The sequence below is a fragment of the Euleptes europaea genome, chromosome 2, assembly GCF_029931775.1.
Source record: "Euleptes europaea isolate rEulEur1 chromosome 2, rEulEur1.hap1, whole genome shotgun sequence".
Lineage (NCBI taxonomy): Eukaryota > Metazoa > Chordata > Lepidosauria > Squamata > Sphaerodactylidae > Euleptes > Euleptes europaea.
Genome location: NC_079313.1, coordinates 1234884 through 1251613, shown reverse-complemented (window position 1 = coordinate 1251613; position 16730 = coordinate 1234884). Strand labels below are relative to the sequence as shown.

The 16730-nt window shown below is 50.5% G+C and overlaps 1 protein-coding gene across 1 annotated transcript; it reads left to right on the top strand.

Moving 5' to 3' along the window:
• The first annotated feature begins 296 nt into the window (after nucleotides 1–296).
• On the top strand, nucleotides 297–9349 carry LOC130493963 (leucine-rich repeat-containing protein 25-like). Its single transcript, XM_056867591.1, has 3 exons — nucleotides 297–376; nucleotides 5365–6231; nucleotides 9205–9349. Exons 1-3 carry the CDS (start codon nucleotides 297–299, stop codon nucleotides 9347–9349), a joined length of 1092 nt encoding a protein of 363 aa, XP_056723569.1.
• The last annotated feature ends 7381 nt before the right edge of the window (nucleotides 9350–16730 follow it).

The window sequence follows — 16730 nt, the reverse complement described above, 5'->3', positions numbered from 1 at the left end:
TTGACCAAAGGCAAAAGCGGGACAGTAGAAATGTTTGCATGCCCCTTGTCTAAAAAACATATTCTCTGTTTTCAGCCTAAATTATGTTTGCAGATAATAAAATGAGAAGGGACTATAGAAGTGGATGTGGGGGGGGGAGGTAGTTGTGAAATTCCTGCATTGTGCAGTGGGTTGGACTAGATGACCCTAGTGGTCTCTTCCAGTTCTATGAATCTATGAAGTGACTGGGAAGTAACATCTATGCTACAAGTGCCTCTTTTGCAACTTTGGAGAAAAGAGATCTCTGCCTTCCAGTCATGTCCAAAATTCAGAACTCAGCATGGGCGCAAAGGAGGAACCCAGAGCTGTTGGCGCAGGGGCGCAAGGGCTTGGTGTGGTCAGTGCACTGAGGGCAGACAGGCTCCTTCAATAAAGCCATAATCAGCAAGAGCAGCTTTTGGTAGCTTCCACACCGAGGTTTTGCTCTGTGCCCTCCCACCCTGAAGGGCTGTCCGTTTTCTTGGGCTTCCCCACAACATTATCATGGGGTTGTCCACCTTCCAGACTCTCCCTGGCTTCACTGTATTTCCCCCAAATCTGATTTGCTTCCATTTTTCCTGTTGGTGGCATGTACCAGGAGATGCAAATTTCTGCACTTCCCTGCACCCATCCAGCAACACACACACACACATACCCAGTGGGCATTTCCCTCTTTTTCAAATCGGTAGTAGGTATACCATACTACTAAGAGCCCCTTGGCACAGAGTGGTAAGCTGCAGTACTGCAGTCCAAGCTCTGCTCACAACCTGAGTTCGATCCCAACAGAAGGTGGTTTCAGGTAGCCGGCTCAAGGTTGACTCAGCCTTCCATCCTTCTGAAGTGGGTAAAATGAGGACCCAGCTTGCTGGGGGTAAAGGGAAGACGACTGGGGAAGGCACTGGCAAACCACCCTGTAAAACAAAGTCTGCCTAGGAAACGTCAGGATGTGACGTCACCCCATGGGTCAGGAATGACCCGGTGCTTGCACAGGGGACCTTTACCTTTTTATATCCTACTAGCAGCATTACACTGTACCTACTACCTTTTAAAAAGAAGAGTTGGTTTTTAATGCTCAGCTTTTCTCTACAAGTGGCGCCCTGATGAAATTTACAACATTAATCTCTAGTATAGGGGAGCTGTCACCTATATGGTGATGTTGGACCAAAGAATAACAATAAGGGGAGAGATCAAAAGGCAGAAGGGATCTAACAGGTCCAGTGGACAAGAGGGAAAGAAACAAGGGAGGAGGAACCAAGAAAGGAGAAGGGGGAAAAGAGGGGAGACCAGCTGAGATGTAAAACTGGCCCTGCCTTCAACTGTAGGCCTGGCAGAACATCTCTGTCTTACAAGCCCTGCGAAACTGAGCCAGGCCCCGCAGGGCACGAATCTCACTAGACTAGCCAGAGTCCCACCAGGCCGGGGCCAGCACCTAAAAAGCTCTGGCCCTGGTTGAGGACAGCAGGATGATTAATGGAAAACACAGTCCTATAAACCCTCACCTTCTCTCATTCAGTGGAAAGATGAACACGTGAAGCTGCCTTCTACTGAATCAGACCCCTAGTCCATCAAAGTCAGTATTGTCTACTCAGACTGGCAGCGGCTCTCCAGGGTCTCAGGCAGGGGTCCTTCACATCACCTACTTGCCTAGTCCCTTTGACTGGAGATGCCGGGGATTGAACCTGGGACCTTCTGCATGCCAAGAAGAGGCTCTACCACTGAGCCATAGCCCCTCTCTAACAATGTCTCTTCCAGATGTCAGATAATAAGTAGGGCTGACTAGGGGTGGGGCATGTAGAGGTCTATAAAAGGACACACGAGGGCAGAGAGAATAGACACAGAGAACTTGTTCTCTCTCTTAAAATACTTAAACTCAGGGGGTGCCCAAGGAAGTGGATGAACAGAAGGAAATACTTCTTTACTCAGTGAGTGATTAAAATGTGGAATTCTCTCTCACGGGCTGTAGTGACAGCCACAGGAACAGACCTTTCAAAGGGGATTGGACAAATTGATGGAGACAAGGTCCATCAGTAGCCAAACCATGGTGACTTAAGGGAACCTCCATGTTCGACCTCTGAATAGCAGTGCCAAGAGGTGACATCAGGAGAAGACCTCAGCCTCTGTGCCCTGTGGTTGGCCCTCCAGGGGAACTGGTTGGCCCCTCTGTGAGACAGGATGCTGGACTAGATGGACCGTTGTTCTGATCCAGCAGGACTCTTCCGATGTTCTTATGAAGATCTTGGTTTCTGGGCCCTGTTGTTGGCCTTCCAGATGAACTGGTTGGCCGCTTTGTGAGACAGGATGCTGACCTAGATGGACCCTCACTGGTATGATCCAGGAGGGCTCTTCTGATGTTCTTATCCGGGGAAGGCCTCAACCTCTGTGCCCTGTGGTTGGACTTCCAGAGGACCTGGTTGGCTCCTGTGTGAGACAGGATGCTGGACTGGATGGACCCTCACTGGTGCGGTCCAGCAGGGCTCTTCTAATGTTCTTATAACATCCAGCTAGTAACACCATCTAGTAAACGGCACTGGGGGCTTCAAAGTCAGTACACCCCCAGGCTCTGCTTGGTGCCAGCTGCAACCCACTAGATCCCAATATCCTGCATGGGCAAACCACCTGATGTGGCTCCATTCGCCATGTTATTTTAATTTTTTTTTTTGCCCTCTCCTGCCGCTTCCCACTGTCTCCAGACTTCAGTTTAGCCTGCTCTGGCACACCCCAGACCCCCAATACTTCTCACATCCACATGGTGTCTGTCTTTTCTTTCCCCCAGAGCTAAATGCAGCAGGGTGGGTGGGTGGTAGGGTTGCCAGGTCCCTCTGTGCAACTGGCAGGAGATTTTGGGGGCGGAGCCTGAAGAGGGCAGGGTTTGGGTAGGGGAGGGGCTTCAATGCCATAGAGTTCAATTGCCAAAGCGGCCATTTTTCTCTAGGTGATCTGATCTCTATCGGCTGGAGATCAGTTGAAGTAGCAGGAGATCTGCTACTACCTAGCAGTTGGCAACCCTAGCGGGTGGGATTTCCGGTTGGGGAAACTGTGCAGAAGGTTCCCCATCCATACTGGCTGCTTTTAGGCAGGGATGCATTTCTTTTTGATGTTTGCTTGTAAATGGGTTCAGTTCTCCGCTTTTCACTATCCGTTTTGTCCATTTGTCCAAATATTGTACACGATGCATGTAACACACACACAATTCCAGTTTCACTGAGGCACAAGCTGGGTTGCAAAATTCAGTCCAATTCCTGCGAGGGAGAAGCCGCACTAGTGATTTGGGGACTGTTTCTTAGGGTCAAAAGAAGCAGAGTCGTTTTTTTTGGGGGGGGGTTCCAGTTACTGGAGGTCAGGCCTTGCTGGGCTGCTCCTGGTCGTGGTCAGGTTGCCCAAACGAAGCTGGCCTTCAAGGCACCAAAAAAGCTCTGACTACGGCCTGAGGGTTGAGCAACCGGCTCTTCCCTGAAGCAGTTCCCCCCTGCCTCTCCCCACCCTTGGTTTTTCATGAGAAAGAAGGAACTGATGGTTGCCCTCCCCTTTCCCGCAAATGCCCCAACCCAGAAGCAGCCTCACACAGCAGCTGAGAGCGGCCGAAGGATCCGGATGTCAGGTATGGGTCTTGGAGGGGGTCAGGGGGGCGTAGGTGGGGGAGACTTTAATCCTGAGCCTCAGGTGGGCGTCTGCATTTGGGTTCTATTTCTTTCAGAACTGCGGGACAAAACAAGCCCAGGGGCCACGTCTTTCGGGGTCTTGCTTACGGCCCAAACACCCAAATAAAAATGTGGCCAAAAAAATGTCAGACTCCAGATGTGACAGCGGAATGTTTTCAAACCTGGCTTTTGACATTTGGGTTTAAGAAAGATGTAGAAAGATGTAGGCAATTTAAGAAAGATGTAGACAAGCTGGAGCATGTCCAGAGGAGGGCAACAAAGATGGGGAGGGGGTCTGGAGACCAAGTCCTATGAGGAAAGGTTGAAGGAGCTGGGGATGTTTAGCCTGAAGCGGAGAAGGCTGAGAGGGGATATGAGAACCATCTTCAAGTACTTGAAGGACTGTCACGGAGAGGAGGGGGCCGAGTTGTTTTCTGTTGCCCCAGAAGTTCGGACCAGAACCAACGGGTTGAAATTAAATCAAAAGAGTTTCCGTCTAGACATCAGGATGAATTTTCTGACAGTTAGAGCTGTTCCTCAGTGGAACGAGGCTTCCTGGGGAGGTGGTGGCCATCTGTCAGCAATGCTGATTCCGCGACCTTGGGCAGATCATGAGAGGGAGAGCATCTTGGCCATCTTCTGGGCATGGAGTAGGGGTCACTGGGGGTGTGTCGGGGGGAGGTAGTTGTGAATTTCCTGCTTTGTGTGGGCGTTGGACTAGATGACCCTGGTGGTCCCTTCCAACTCTATGATTCTATAATTCTATGACAGAACGTTTGCTCTGTTTTAAGTAATCCTGAGTAACTTTATTAAGAAGTTCAGCAGGACCGGGGCCAAGATCCTCCTAGTCCTGCATCCTTGGTCAGCATCCTGATCGTCAACAGGCACTTGGTAGGCCCAGCCAGGGTCATCAAGGAAAGGGCTGCGGGCAGCACAGGTGGCCGTGAGGATGAGCATTGGCAGGACTTGTGAGCAAGGCTGAGAAGGATGCCCAGGCACGGTGGGCGAATGGGTGGGCAGGGGCCCCCTGGGAATTCTCACACATGAACACACATGAAGCTGCCTTATACTGAATCAGACCATCAAGGTCCATCAGAGTCAGTATTGTCTACTCAGACCGGCAGCGGCCCTCCAGGGTCTCGGGCAGAGGTCTTTCACATCCCCTACTTGCCTAGTTCCTTTTAACTGGAGATGCCGGGGATTGAACCTGGGACCTTCTGCATGCCAAGCAGATGCTCTACCACTAAGCCATGGCCCCTCTTTCTGGCTCTCCAGGGTCTCAAGCAGGGGTCTTTCGCATCACCTCTCTGCCCAGAGCCCACCAAAAGCTGGACCAGCCTGGGCCGACCATTTCTCTCCTGCCCACTCTCCATCTTGGAAGGGATACAAAGGTCCAGGGGGGTGATGAGAAGGAGAGTTGGTTTTTATATGCCGACTTTCTCCACCACTTACGGCAGAATCAAAATGGCTCACAATCTCCTTCCCTTCCCCTCCCCACAACAGACACCCTGTGAGGGAGGTGGGGCTGAGAGAGCTGTGACTAGCCCAAGGTGACCCCGCTGGCTTCGTGTGTAGGAGCGGGGGAGCAAATCCAGTTCTCCAGATCCAGAGTCCACCACTCCAAACCACCACTCTTAACCACTACACCACACTGGCTCTCCACTGGATCCAGCCCTCCCTCCACACTCATCAATTTATTCTTCTCCAGGATGCGTGGGCTACTGGCGATGCTACTGTTCCTGCACCTCGGGCATCCCTTGGAGGCTACCTGTCCTCCAGACAACCCAAATAACCTAACCAGCTCTTTGGGGGTTCTGAACTGGGAGGGGCTGGAGCCCTCAAGGACCTGTGTGAACATCAGTGGCCAAAACATCACGGAGATCACTGGTATTCCCAGTCAGGGGAGGTCGTTGAAGGAGCTGGACCTGTCCCACAACAGCCTGGGCAGCCTGCCTGACGGGCTCCTGAATAACACTGGGGGTCTGGAGCATCTCTTCCTTCAGAACAGCGGCCTCCATGAGCTTCCGCCTGCACTCTTTGAGAATGCCGACCACCTGAAGGAGCTGAGGCTGGAGGGGAACCCGCGGCTGCCCTCTGTGCCCGCCACGCTGTTCCGACTCTGCCTGGAGACCCTCAGCGTGGACTGCCGGTGCGACGTGGCTGAGAGCATCTCCTCCTATTGCCAGCGGCTCAACTGCACACCAAGCATCTCTTGCCTCTGCTCCTCCCCTCGGGGCTTCCTCAACGTTACCGACTTCTACGCCCAGCAGTGCCGCGGCTTGTCCGTGGCCATGTACGCTGCCATTGTGATCTCCGTCCTGGCTGTGCTCCTGGGAGCAGCTGTGGCATGCGTCCTGATCCGGAGGAAGAAGCGGGGTGCCGCAGTCCAGGAGAAAAGGGAGTCCAGAACGTCCAACGGAGCTCAGCCGAGGTACATCAGCCACGCAGGCTTGCAGGCCAATCCAGCTCAGGGCCTGGGAGCTCATGCCGATTACGAGAACGTCTTCATTGGCCAGCCCCAGGAGGCCGACAGAGGGCACATGGCCCGGAACAGCAGCAAGCAACCCAAGAGCAGGTAAGCGAGGGGTGGGTGCCCCGGGGAGGGCAAGGTGATACTACTGCAAGGTTAGAGACACACTGCCTGACATCAGATGCCCAGAAAGAGAGATGAGACAGAAATTGTACCCACAGCAAAGATTTCCACCTAGGGTTGCCAACCTCCAGGTACTACAATAGCCCTGTGCTGACAATGTTAATTTAGATCAAAATAACAGCACGCAAGCTCATTTGTATATGCAATTTACTGACATAAAATTCAAAGTTAACAAAATAAAAAATAATACTCCATAGAAAAGTCCAAGAAAATCTAATGTTCTGTTTAGTCACAGTTAAACAGGTAAATTCCTGAAATTCCTGAAATTCTAACTAACACAAAATTTATAGGTTGATTCACCAATTAAACATCAGAAATCAAAAGTGAATAATTCTTCAACAGCAACAAACAAGACGACACCTCTAGTTTGGTGGTCGTTTCGCATTAACAAAGCTTCTTCAGTTATTCTGCTCAATGAACAGCCAAAAATGCTAGTAGAAAGCATATGGGCAGAGAAACAAAGCTTACCCTTATGTTCATAAAAAAGACCCGACAGGTTCTCCTTCCCTCAGAAGAGGTTGTAAATTGCCAAAATTACATCTATGTTCTTATGCATGAGGCACTCGCTGTGAACAGCTGAAGTGCATTAAAGAGGGAATCTGACCTAATTGTAAGGGGATAGGTTAAAAGAAAAATCTAAAGAAAAATCTAAAGAAAACATCCCAAATCGAATTCATTGTTTAAGCCTGCAGGGGCCAGGGTTTTGAATAAAAATATCATTTTCATTTCTTGTCTGTGTAGAATTACGTTAATGTCTTCATTGCAATAAGGTTTAGGTAAGTATTTCCATAAAACAAAAAATAACAAATCATTCTCAGTATGCCCTTTCTCCAAAAAGTGTGCCGTTAAAGGAGCCTCCATTACGCGTGCGCGTATGCGCGTTCTGTGTTCTACTATGCGTAATTTTAATTGTCTAGAAGTGGAACCAATGTATAAAAGAGAACATGGACATGAAATCGCATAAATCACGTTTTGAGAAAGACAATTACTGAAATTGTCTTTCTCAAAACATGATTTATGCAATTTAATGTCCATGTTCTCATTTATACATTGGTTCCACTTCTAGACAATGCTGATTCTATGACCTCAGGCAGATGATGGGAGGGCATCTTGGCCATCTTCTGGGCATGGAGTTGGGGTCGCTGGGGGTGTGGGGGGGAGGTAGTTTGGAATTTCCTGCATTGTGCAGGGGGTTGGACTGGATGACCCTGGTGGTCCCTTCCAACTCTATGATTCTATGAGGTGGTGGCTGGAGATCTCCTGCTATTACAACTGATCCCTAGCCAATAAATATCAGTTCATCTGGAGAAAATGGCCGATTTGGTGATTGGACTCCATGGCATTGAAGTCCCTCCCCTCTCCAAACCCCGCCCTCCTTAGGCTCCACCCCCAGCATCTCCAGGTATTTCCCAACCTGGAGCTGGCAACCCTATTTCTGCAGCATGTGGTGTCAGAAGTGCACTGGGGCTTCCGTTTGGAAACTGAAGGTAGGGGAGGGGGCTGCCTGCCCACAACACAGCAGGGCTGAGAGCCACCCTCTGGAGGGCACTGATGGCAAATAATGCAATATGCCACAATAGGGTTGCCAACCTCCAGGTACTAGCTGGAGATTGCCTGTTATTACAACTGATCCCCAGCCAATAAAGATCACTTCATCTGGAGAAAATGGCCGATTTGGCAATTGGACTCCATGGCATTGAAATCTCTCCCCTCCCCAAACCCCACCCTCCTCAGGCTCCACCCCCAAAACCTCCCGCTGTTAGTGAAGAGGGACCTTGCAACCTTAAACCCCACCCTCCTCAGGCTCTGCTCCCAAAACCTCCTGCCGGTGGCAAAGAAGGACATGGCAACCCTACTCCACAAGCCCAACTTTCACTCCTTGGTTGATGACTTGGCTCACTTCCTCTTGGGCAATCTCTCTCTGTCTCTGTCTCTCTGTCTCTGTATCTCTGTCTTGTTCTGCTTTGAGCTGACCAATGGAGAAAGACAGGCGGGGGATTTCCCAAGTAGCAACCCAACTGCTTCTTCTACTAGTCAAAATGGATACTAGTCATGATGCATCCCTATTCTCTCTAGTATCCGAGTAGCAAGTCTATTATATCAGGTGCTGTGGACCACAGATAGGATGCTGCTGCTGCAGTCGTCTTGTTTGGGGGCTTCCTGGAGGCACCTGGTTGGCCCCTGTGTGAACAGACTGCTGGACTTGATGGGCCTGGGTCTGCTCCAGCAGGGCTGTTCTTATGTTCTTAGGTTCCAAGCATCTCCCTCTATGAGCAGAATTGCGCTTGCGCCATGGTAAAAAGAGGGACAGTTTAGTGTGCAGCAATAAGTCTCCCATCAAGGTTGCTGAACCCCTGGTTGCTGCAACAACACACCCAAAAAGTTAGGAAGTAAATTTAGCTTATAACCTTCGTTTTCTCTTCCTCATTTTGAGAGGCTGCAAAAAAAAAAAAAAAATGGGGGGGGGGAAGGCTTCCTTCCTGCTCTGTGAGTGAAATGAAAAAGGCCAAGCCACAGCTTTCCAGAGGAGGAACTGCTCCGATTGGTAGACACTTTGCACGTGCTCAGGGGCCTACGTGTGTAGTTAGCATGGAGAGCCACTCACCGGCATTTCTAGCCGACCTCCAGTTACCTCCCCAGAGGACGACTCGGCCTTCTCCGAGCGTAGGTGCCGGTGGGAGGCAGAAGGCAAGGGGGCTCTTGTGGGCCTGGCCACTGCCAAGAGGCAGGCAGGAGGGGCTTCCATTTGGAGGCAGTTTTGCAAACAGATTATCCGCCCCCAAAATCTCCAGGCATTTCCCAACCTGGAGCTGGCAACCCTGGGCAATCCGAACCTGTCAAGGATGAGATGTCTCAAGGCTTTTTGTTTGTTTGTTTCGTTTTTTTTGTGTCCAGGTCCCACCGGAAAGTCCAGAAGGCCAACGCCTCCCCCCCAGGGGGGGAACAGCCCATCTATGCCAACGCTCAAGAGGTGTATTATAACTACGTGGAGACCCCCGCCCCTCTGGACGAAGACCTCTACGTCATGCCGGACCAGTGACTCCCCACCCACTGCCCCACAACCGTCTCCCGTGAACTTGTACTGCATTGTGTAACTTTGCTTTCAACTGGGGGAGGCACAGACGCCCCTCCCCGTCTTAAGACTCAGAGCTGCGGCCAGCCTCCGTCACTGCCCTGCGTTGCAGCGGGCCGACCTTCGCCTCGCCTCTTAATTTTATGGCAACATGCATGACATTTCTTTCATTCCTCCGTTCCATTCCTTTGGTTATTTCTTCCAGCTCTCAAACCCTTCCCCCCCACGCCCAACCCGTAATCTCGAGGTCGCACAAGAAGATCAGAAGGGCCCCGCTGGACCAGACCAGTGAGGGTCCATCCAGTCCAGCATCCCGTCTCACACAGGGGCCAACCAGTTCCTCTTGAAGTCCAGCAACAAGGCATAGAGGCTTGATGTTGCCTCTTGGCGCTTGGATTCAGAGGTTGACTGCCTCTGAACATGGAGGTTCCCTTTAGTCACCATGGCTAATAGCCTCTGAGAGACTTCTCCTCCATGAATCTGTCCAATCCCTTTTAAAGCCATCTATTCTTGTGGTCGCCACTACATCCAGTGGCGGTGAATTCCCCAATCAATTACTCAGTGAGTAATTGCTCGTAAAGAGGCATTTCCTTGTGTCTGTCCTGAATCTGTTTCCCAACAACTTCACTATTCAGGGAGAGTAGGTTTTTTTGGATGTTGTATTTGTGTACATATACAGTCCATCAACGGTTCTGAGGAAGAAATCATATCGAAACAGGTGGAAACCGGAACCCTGTAAAGAAAAGAAGAAATTAAGACGGACTTGGCAAATTGTACTCAATTGTGATATTAGCCACAAATCGAATACCAGTGGTTCACTGACAATCAGAGTCAGATAAGGACACAGTCAATTATAAGGACGTGCTGGAATTGTGTTTAGTTCGGAATTGGTTTCAACTGTTTGCGTATGCATGTTTATGTATGCAATTTTTGTCATTGATATATACAATGACATGTGATTCTTGAATGTGAATATATTTCTTGGCACTATTGGATGATAGCCTGAATTGCTGTTATTTTTCCAAACCTCCAGGTGGGGCCTGGAGATCTCCCAGTATCATAACTGATCTCTGGGCTACAAAAATCAGTTTCCCTGGAGTAAATGGCTGCTTTGGCGGATGGAGTCTCTGGCATTATACCCTGCTGAGGTCCCTCCCCTCCCCAAACCCCTCCCACCCCAGGCTCCAACCCCAAAATCTTCAGGAATTTCCCAAACCCAGAGCTGGCAAAGCCTATAAGAGGGACAAACAGCTCTCTCTATATCTACTTTCTCCAACTCATACATAATTTTATAAACTTTTTATAAATGTAGGTTGTCCTGCAGAGGGCAGCAATTCTCTTCGTTTCAGACTTGTGGGTCTCCTCCCCCCCACCCACCCCCACCCCAAGATGGCACAGGGGTACAAAAGGTTATTTAGGACATCTCTTTGCAGCAGACTTAATTTTTCATACACTCCTGATCTTCATTTTGAAGTGTACCTTTATGTAAAGACATGGTGGTTAAATTGGCAGACCGCTCATGAAAATTAGCAGTGCAGGTATGTGTCTCCCCCCTACCCCCAGTGACTCACTGATGGGCACTAGCTTGAGGATACACAAAGGGAAGGTCCTTCATCACACAATTAACTCACTGCCCACATAGGGTTGCCAACCTCCAGGTAGGACCTGGAGATAGGTTTGCCAACCTCCAGGTACTAGCTGTCGGGAGTGCTTTGATTGTGGGATCCTGCATGGCAGGGGAAGGGTTGGGGTCACTGGGGATGTGGGGGTGAGGTAGTTGTTAATTTCCTGCATTGTGCAGGGGGTTGGACTAGATGACCCTGGTGGTCCCTTCCAGCTCTATGATTCTATGATTCTGTCTCCTGCTATTACAACTGATCTCCAGCCGATAGAGATCAGTTCCCCTGGAGAAAATGGCAGCTCTGGCAATCGGACTCTATGGCATTGAAGTCCCTCCCCTCCCCAAACCCTGCCCTCCTCAGGCTCCGCCCCAAAAACCACCCGCTGGTGGCGAAGAGGGGCCTGGCAACCCTACCTGGAGATCTCCTACCTGGAGTTATAGATATCTGTTCCCCTGGAGGGCACTTTGGGGGGGGGTGAACTCTATGTCTGTGGGATGATTCCCCACTGAAGTCTCCTCCAAAGCCCTCCCTCCCCAGGCTCCCCACCAAACCTCCAGGAATTTCCCAGCCCACAGTTGGCAACCCTGGGCCACAAGACTTTCAAAAGGGACCAGACAGATTCAGGGCAGAAAGGTCCACCAATGATTCTTATCCCTGACGGCTAAACAGAACCTCCACTTTTGAAGGCCGGGCAAGTACGGCGGGGGGGGGGGGGCTTTGGCCTGGGGGCCCCTGCTTCCTTGCCTCTCTTCTGCTTCGCCCATGGGTGGAACAGCCCGGCTGGACGAGGGGGGTCTTTAGCCTGCTCCTGCAAGGCTGCTGAGATGTCCTTGGTCCGACTAACCCCAGCTTTGGGCCATTTGGGGTTAAGGGCATGAGACTGAGCCCTGGGAAAGGGGTGGGGCCCCCTCTGCCCCCCTGTGGGCACCTCGCTCGCTCCTGGGTGGGGCTTCCAGCAGGGCAGCTTTATGGCCAGGGTGCATTCCTGGGGTGGCAAAGCGGAGGAAGCTGCCTGCTGACGGGCGGCCGAGTCAGACGAGCTTTGTACCCTCCGCTGCCAGAGGGGAGGTTGTCCGGGAAGAGGAGCGGGTGATGATGATGGGAAAGAGCATCGGAAGAGCATTTGCTGTGCGGGGGGTGGTCAGGGTGTACAACTCCCCCTCCCCAAGGCCTTCCAGAAGTAGGGTTGCCAACCTCCAGGTACTAAGTATACAATACAAAAAGGGGAATGGTACCTGGAACACACACACACACACACATATATATATATACACAAAAAGTACCACTGAAGACCAGCGAAAAAGAGGCTTGTGCACAAAACAGCATGGGTCTGCCTTTATAAATATAACCAATCTGCTTGGCAACAGGAGCAAAATAAAAAAGTCAAGATTTTCCTGTACAGCAGCAACAGACTTCTGATGAAGCAAATGCAATTAGCCAAACAAGGATAGATTCACGAAACCTTGCAAACTTGCATAGATTGTCGCAACTTGTATAAATTGTTTTGTTGCGTATCTGGAATCTTTTGTCGGAAACCATGTTTTGGAAACCACATAAAACTTTCAGTGGTACTTTTTGTGTATATAGATGTGTAACCTCCAGGTACCAGCTGGAGATCTCCTGCTATTACAACTGATCCCCAGCTGAGAGAGATCGGTTCCCCTGGAGGAAATGGCCGCTTTGGCAATTGGACTCTATGGAACTGAAGCCCCTCCCCTCCCCAAACCCTGCCCTCCTCAGGCTCCCCCCAAAAAACCTCCCGCCAGTGGCGAAGAGGGACCTGGCAACCCTATCCAGAAGGCAGTTCCTGTTGCCAATAAAAGGCTGGGCTGAAGCAGAGAGTCAAAAATGTGGGAGGGGGGATGTTTTGGATGTTGCAAATGTGCCCCCCGCTCTGCAGTAGCAACAACTAACTTCTTGCACTGGACAGCCGGTGTGGCATAACAGCGAGAGGGGCTGGACTCGGAACTGGCACAACCAGGTTCACATGAACACAGGAAGCTGCTTTATCCTGAATCAGACCCACCGCCCGCCCCCGCCCCCGTCCATCAGTGTCCACATTGCCTACTCAGACTGGAGGCGGCTCTCCAGGGTCTCAGGTCAAGGTCTTTTGCATCACCTACTACCTGACCCTTAACTGGAGATGCCAGGGATGGAACCGGGGACCTTCTGCATGCTCTACCACTGAACCACACGCCCCTACTCACGTGACCCAGCAGCCACTGGGGCCACGCCACTCAACTACCGTTGGTTTGTGGATTCAGACATCAAAACAAACCACAATGAATACAGACAGCAGTTAACAAGTAAGCTACAATTCCTAGTCTGAAATTCAGGGCTGGTGCCAGTTGACAAACCCCAGTTGACCGGCCGGTTTGCATTCAAATGTCACAAACAACCAAAGTTTGACCAGGCCATAGTTTATAGACAAAGTTAATTGTTATGTCCAATTGCAGCCGTTACCCAAATCAGGATTCCACTGTTGCGTGGATTTTGTTTCATAAATTGTAAGGGTGGCACTCTGGTCTAAGCCTTTCCCAAAATGGAGCACGCGAAGAGCTTATCACCCCTGTGGGTTTTCTGGTGGTTCACCTGCTGAAGAAAAATCTGGCTGAAGCTTTCCCACCGTCCGAGCGCTGTGCAGGGCCTCCCTCCTGTATGGATCCTCTCATCTGTAATCAGAGCCGACCGCTGCTTAAAGCTTTCCCCACCAGACAAACACGAGCGAGGCCTTTCCCCAGCACAGATTCTCTTGTGAGATATAAGGTAGGCTGGTGACTGTAACTTTTTCCACACTGAGCACTTAAAGGGCTTCTTGCCTATGTGACTTCTTTTGTGCGCATAAAGATTGAAAGGTAACTAAAGCTTTTCCTTATGTGGGTGTTTCTCCTGCCTGTGTGCCCTCATGGACAGTGAGACAGGAGTGATAACTGAACGCTTTCCTACTAATCGCACATTATTGGGTCTCTTTTCTAACAGAGGGGTTCCTCAGTGGAACAGGCTTCCTCGGGAGGTGGTGAGCTCTCCTTCCCTGGAGGTATTTAAGCAGAGGCTAGATGGCCATCTGTCAGCAATGCTGATTCTATGAAATTAGGCAGATGATGAGAGGGAGGGCATCTTGGCCATCTTCTGGTCACTAGGTGTGGGGGGGAAGGTAGTTGTGAATTACCTGCATTGTGCAGGGGGTTGGACTAGATGACCCTGGTGGTCCCTTCCAGCTCTATGATTCTATGATAGTTATGTCCACATGGGAAGGATTCACGAGGTCGGAGACGGAGTTCAAACAACAACCGCGTTTATTGATTACAGGAACAGAACTGCCTAACACAATGAGCAACCCCTGTTTATATGCCCTCTTGGCCGCCTGCAGCCACTCTCCCTTTGATCCGCCAATGGGGGACATAACCTCCTGGTGACCAACGGTACATATTGGCTTAGAGCCAATGGGGTCCGTTTGCTTGACCAATAGGGTGAGCAGGGTTTAGGATCCTTCGTGCAGAACTCAAGCTCCTAGGTCTCCCCTTGCTTACTCCCCAACTATATACATACACAACAATAGTGATTTTAAGATTTATTTTCTCCTGCCGGCTGCCAGAGTACTGGCAGGCATTACAGCAAGCCTAAATATAAATTAAAAAATAAACCAATAGCAAGCTGGGCCTGTGCTTTTCACAAACCACCGAGAGCTTGTAGGTTATCATTTGCAGAATGAGGCGGAGGAGTTCGAGGATCCAGTCGGGTCCTGACGGCCACAAGGCCCTAAAAGGAGCTGCTCCGCCCAAGCCCTATTGCAGACGCTGATTTCGAAGCACAGGACATCCAAAGCCATTTCCAGTACAGCTTGGTAGGCTGAGGAGAAGCCACAGGGCAGGTGGCTTTTTCATCCGGGGCGGGAAGGAAGGAGAGTCCAGGGTGTGACGCTGTCCAGACATGCACAAGCCCTCCCGTCCCGCCTCAGGCAGCAGGGGCCAGAGAACTCTAGCTTGTGACCCCCCCACAGGGGAAAATCAGCCCGTGTCGTTCACCTTTGGCTTGTTTTGCACCAGCTCTGGATCTGGTTTGACTGGAAATTCTGGGCTTGAAGGGGGGGGGGAGGAAGAGGGCATGGCTGGCCCCAGAGGATGCTGAACTCAGAGGTGGGGGCAATACTTAATTTCTAAGCTCCACAACACCCACCACTCCCTCTAAGGAGGAAGAAAAAAAGAAACACCCCCAAGTATCAAAAAAAGGACAGCAGGTATATCACAGTAGCTTGGAGAAAGAGGAAAGACCCAGTGTTTGTGTGTGAAGTGCCGTCAACTCGCTTCCGACTCATGGCGACTCTATGAATCAAAGTCCTCCAAAATGTCCTATCTTTGACAGCCCAGAAAGTTCCCTATTTGAATCTCCCTTCCCTTAGCATCCTCTCAGTTCCCCTCCCCCCCACACTGCAACAGTGGCCTACTCAACAGGGTTGCTGTAAGGATTACACCTAGGTTTGCTAATCTCCAGGTAGTAGCTGGAGATCTCCTGCTATTACAACTGATCTCCAGCCGATAGAGATCAGTTCACCTGGAGAAAATGGCCACTTTGGCAATCGGACTCTATGGCATTGAAGTCCCTCCCCAAACCCCACCCTCCTCAGGCTCCGCCCCAAAAACCTCCCGTTGGTGGTGAAGAGGGACCTGGCAACCCTAATTACGCCAGATAATGGGTGAAAAGTGCTTGGACCATTCTGCAGCCCTTTCATGCTTTAGGATTAGCTGGATAACAAAATTCTGGAATTTCTGTTTGCTTGTCTCCATTGGCTGGGGGTCATATATGGGTTCACTGATGTGCTTCCAGAAAGAAACTCTGCAGCTCACATTAACACGCAAAGCTGGCTATAGAGTGGGGTTGCCAGTTCCGGATTGGGAAATACCTGGAGATTTTGGGGGTGGAGCCTGAGGATCTGTGCTGGCAGCAACAGACCAAGAAAGGGACCTTGGGGTGGTAGTGGATTCCTCGATGAAGATGTCAACCCAATGTGCGGCTGCTGTGAAAAAGGCAAATTCCATGCTGGCCATAATAAGGCAAGGAACAGAGAATAAAACTGCTGCTACCATACTGCCCTTGTACAAATCTATGGTGAGACCACACTTGGAAGACTGTGTACAGTTCTGGTCACCACTCCTAAAAAAGGATATTGCAGAGATTGAGAAGGTGCAGAAAAGAGCAACCAAAACGATCAGGGGGCTGGAGCAACTGTCCTATGGGGAGCGGTTAAGATGCTTAGGGCTGTTTAGCTTGGAAAGAAGGCGGCTAAGGGGTGATATAATAGAGGTCTATAAAATTATGCATGGTTTGGAGAGAGTGGACAGGGAGAGGTTTTTCTCCCTCTCTCATAATACTAGAACACGGGATCATCTGCTGAAGCTGGAGGGTGGGAGATTCAAAACAGATCAAAGGAAGTATTTTTTTCATACAACGCATAGTTAAATGGTGGAACTCCCTGCCCCAGGATGTGGTGATGGCTGCCAACTTGGAAGGCTTTAAGAGGGGAGCGAACATATTCATGGAGGAGAGGGGTATTCATGGCTATTAGTTAAAATGGATTAGTTAAGAGGGGAGCAGACATATTCATGGAGGAAAGGGGTATTCATGGCTATTAGTTAAAATGGATACTTGTCATGATGCACACCTATTCTCTCCAGGATCAGAGGAGCAGGCCTATTATATTAGGTGCGGTGGAACCCAGGCAGGATGGT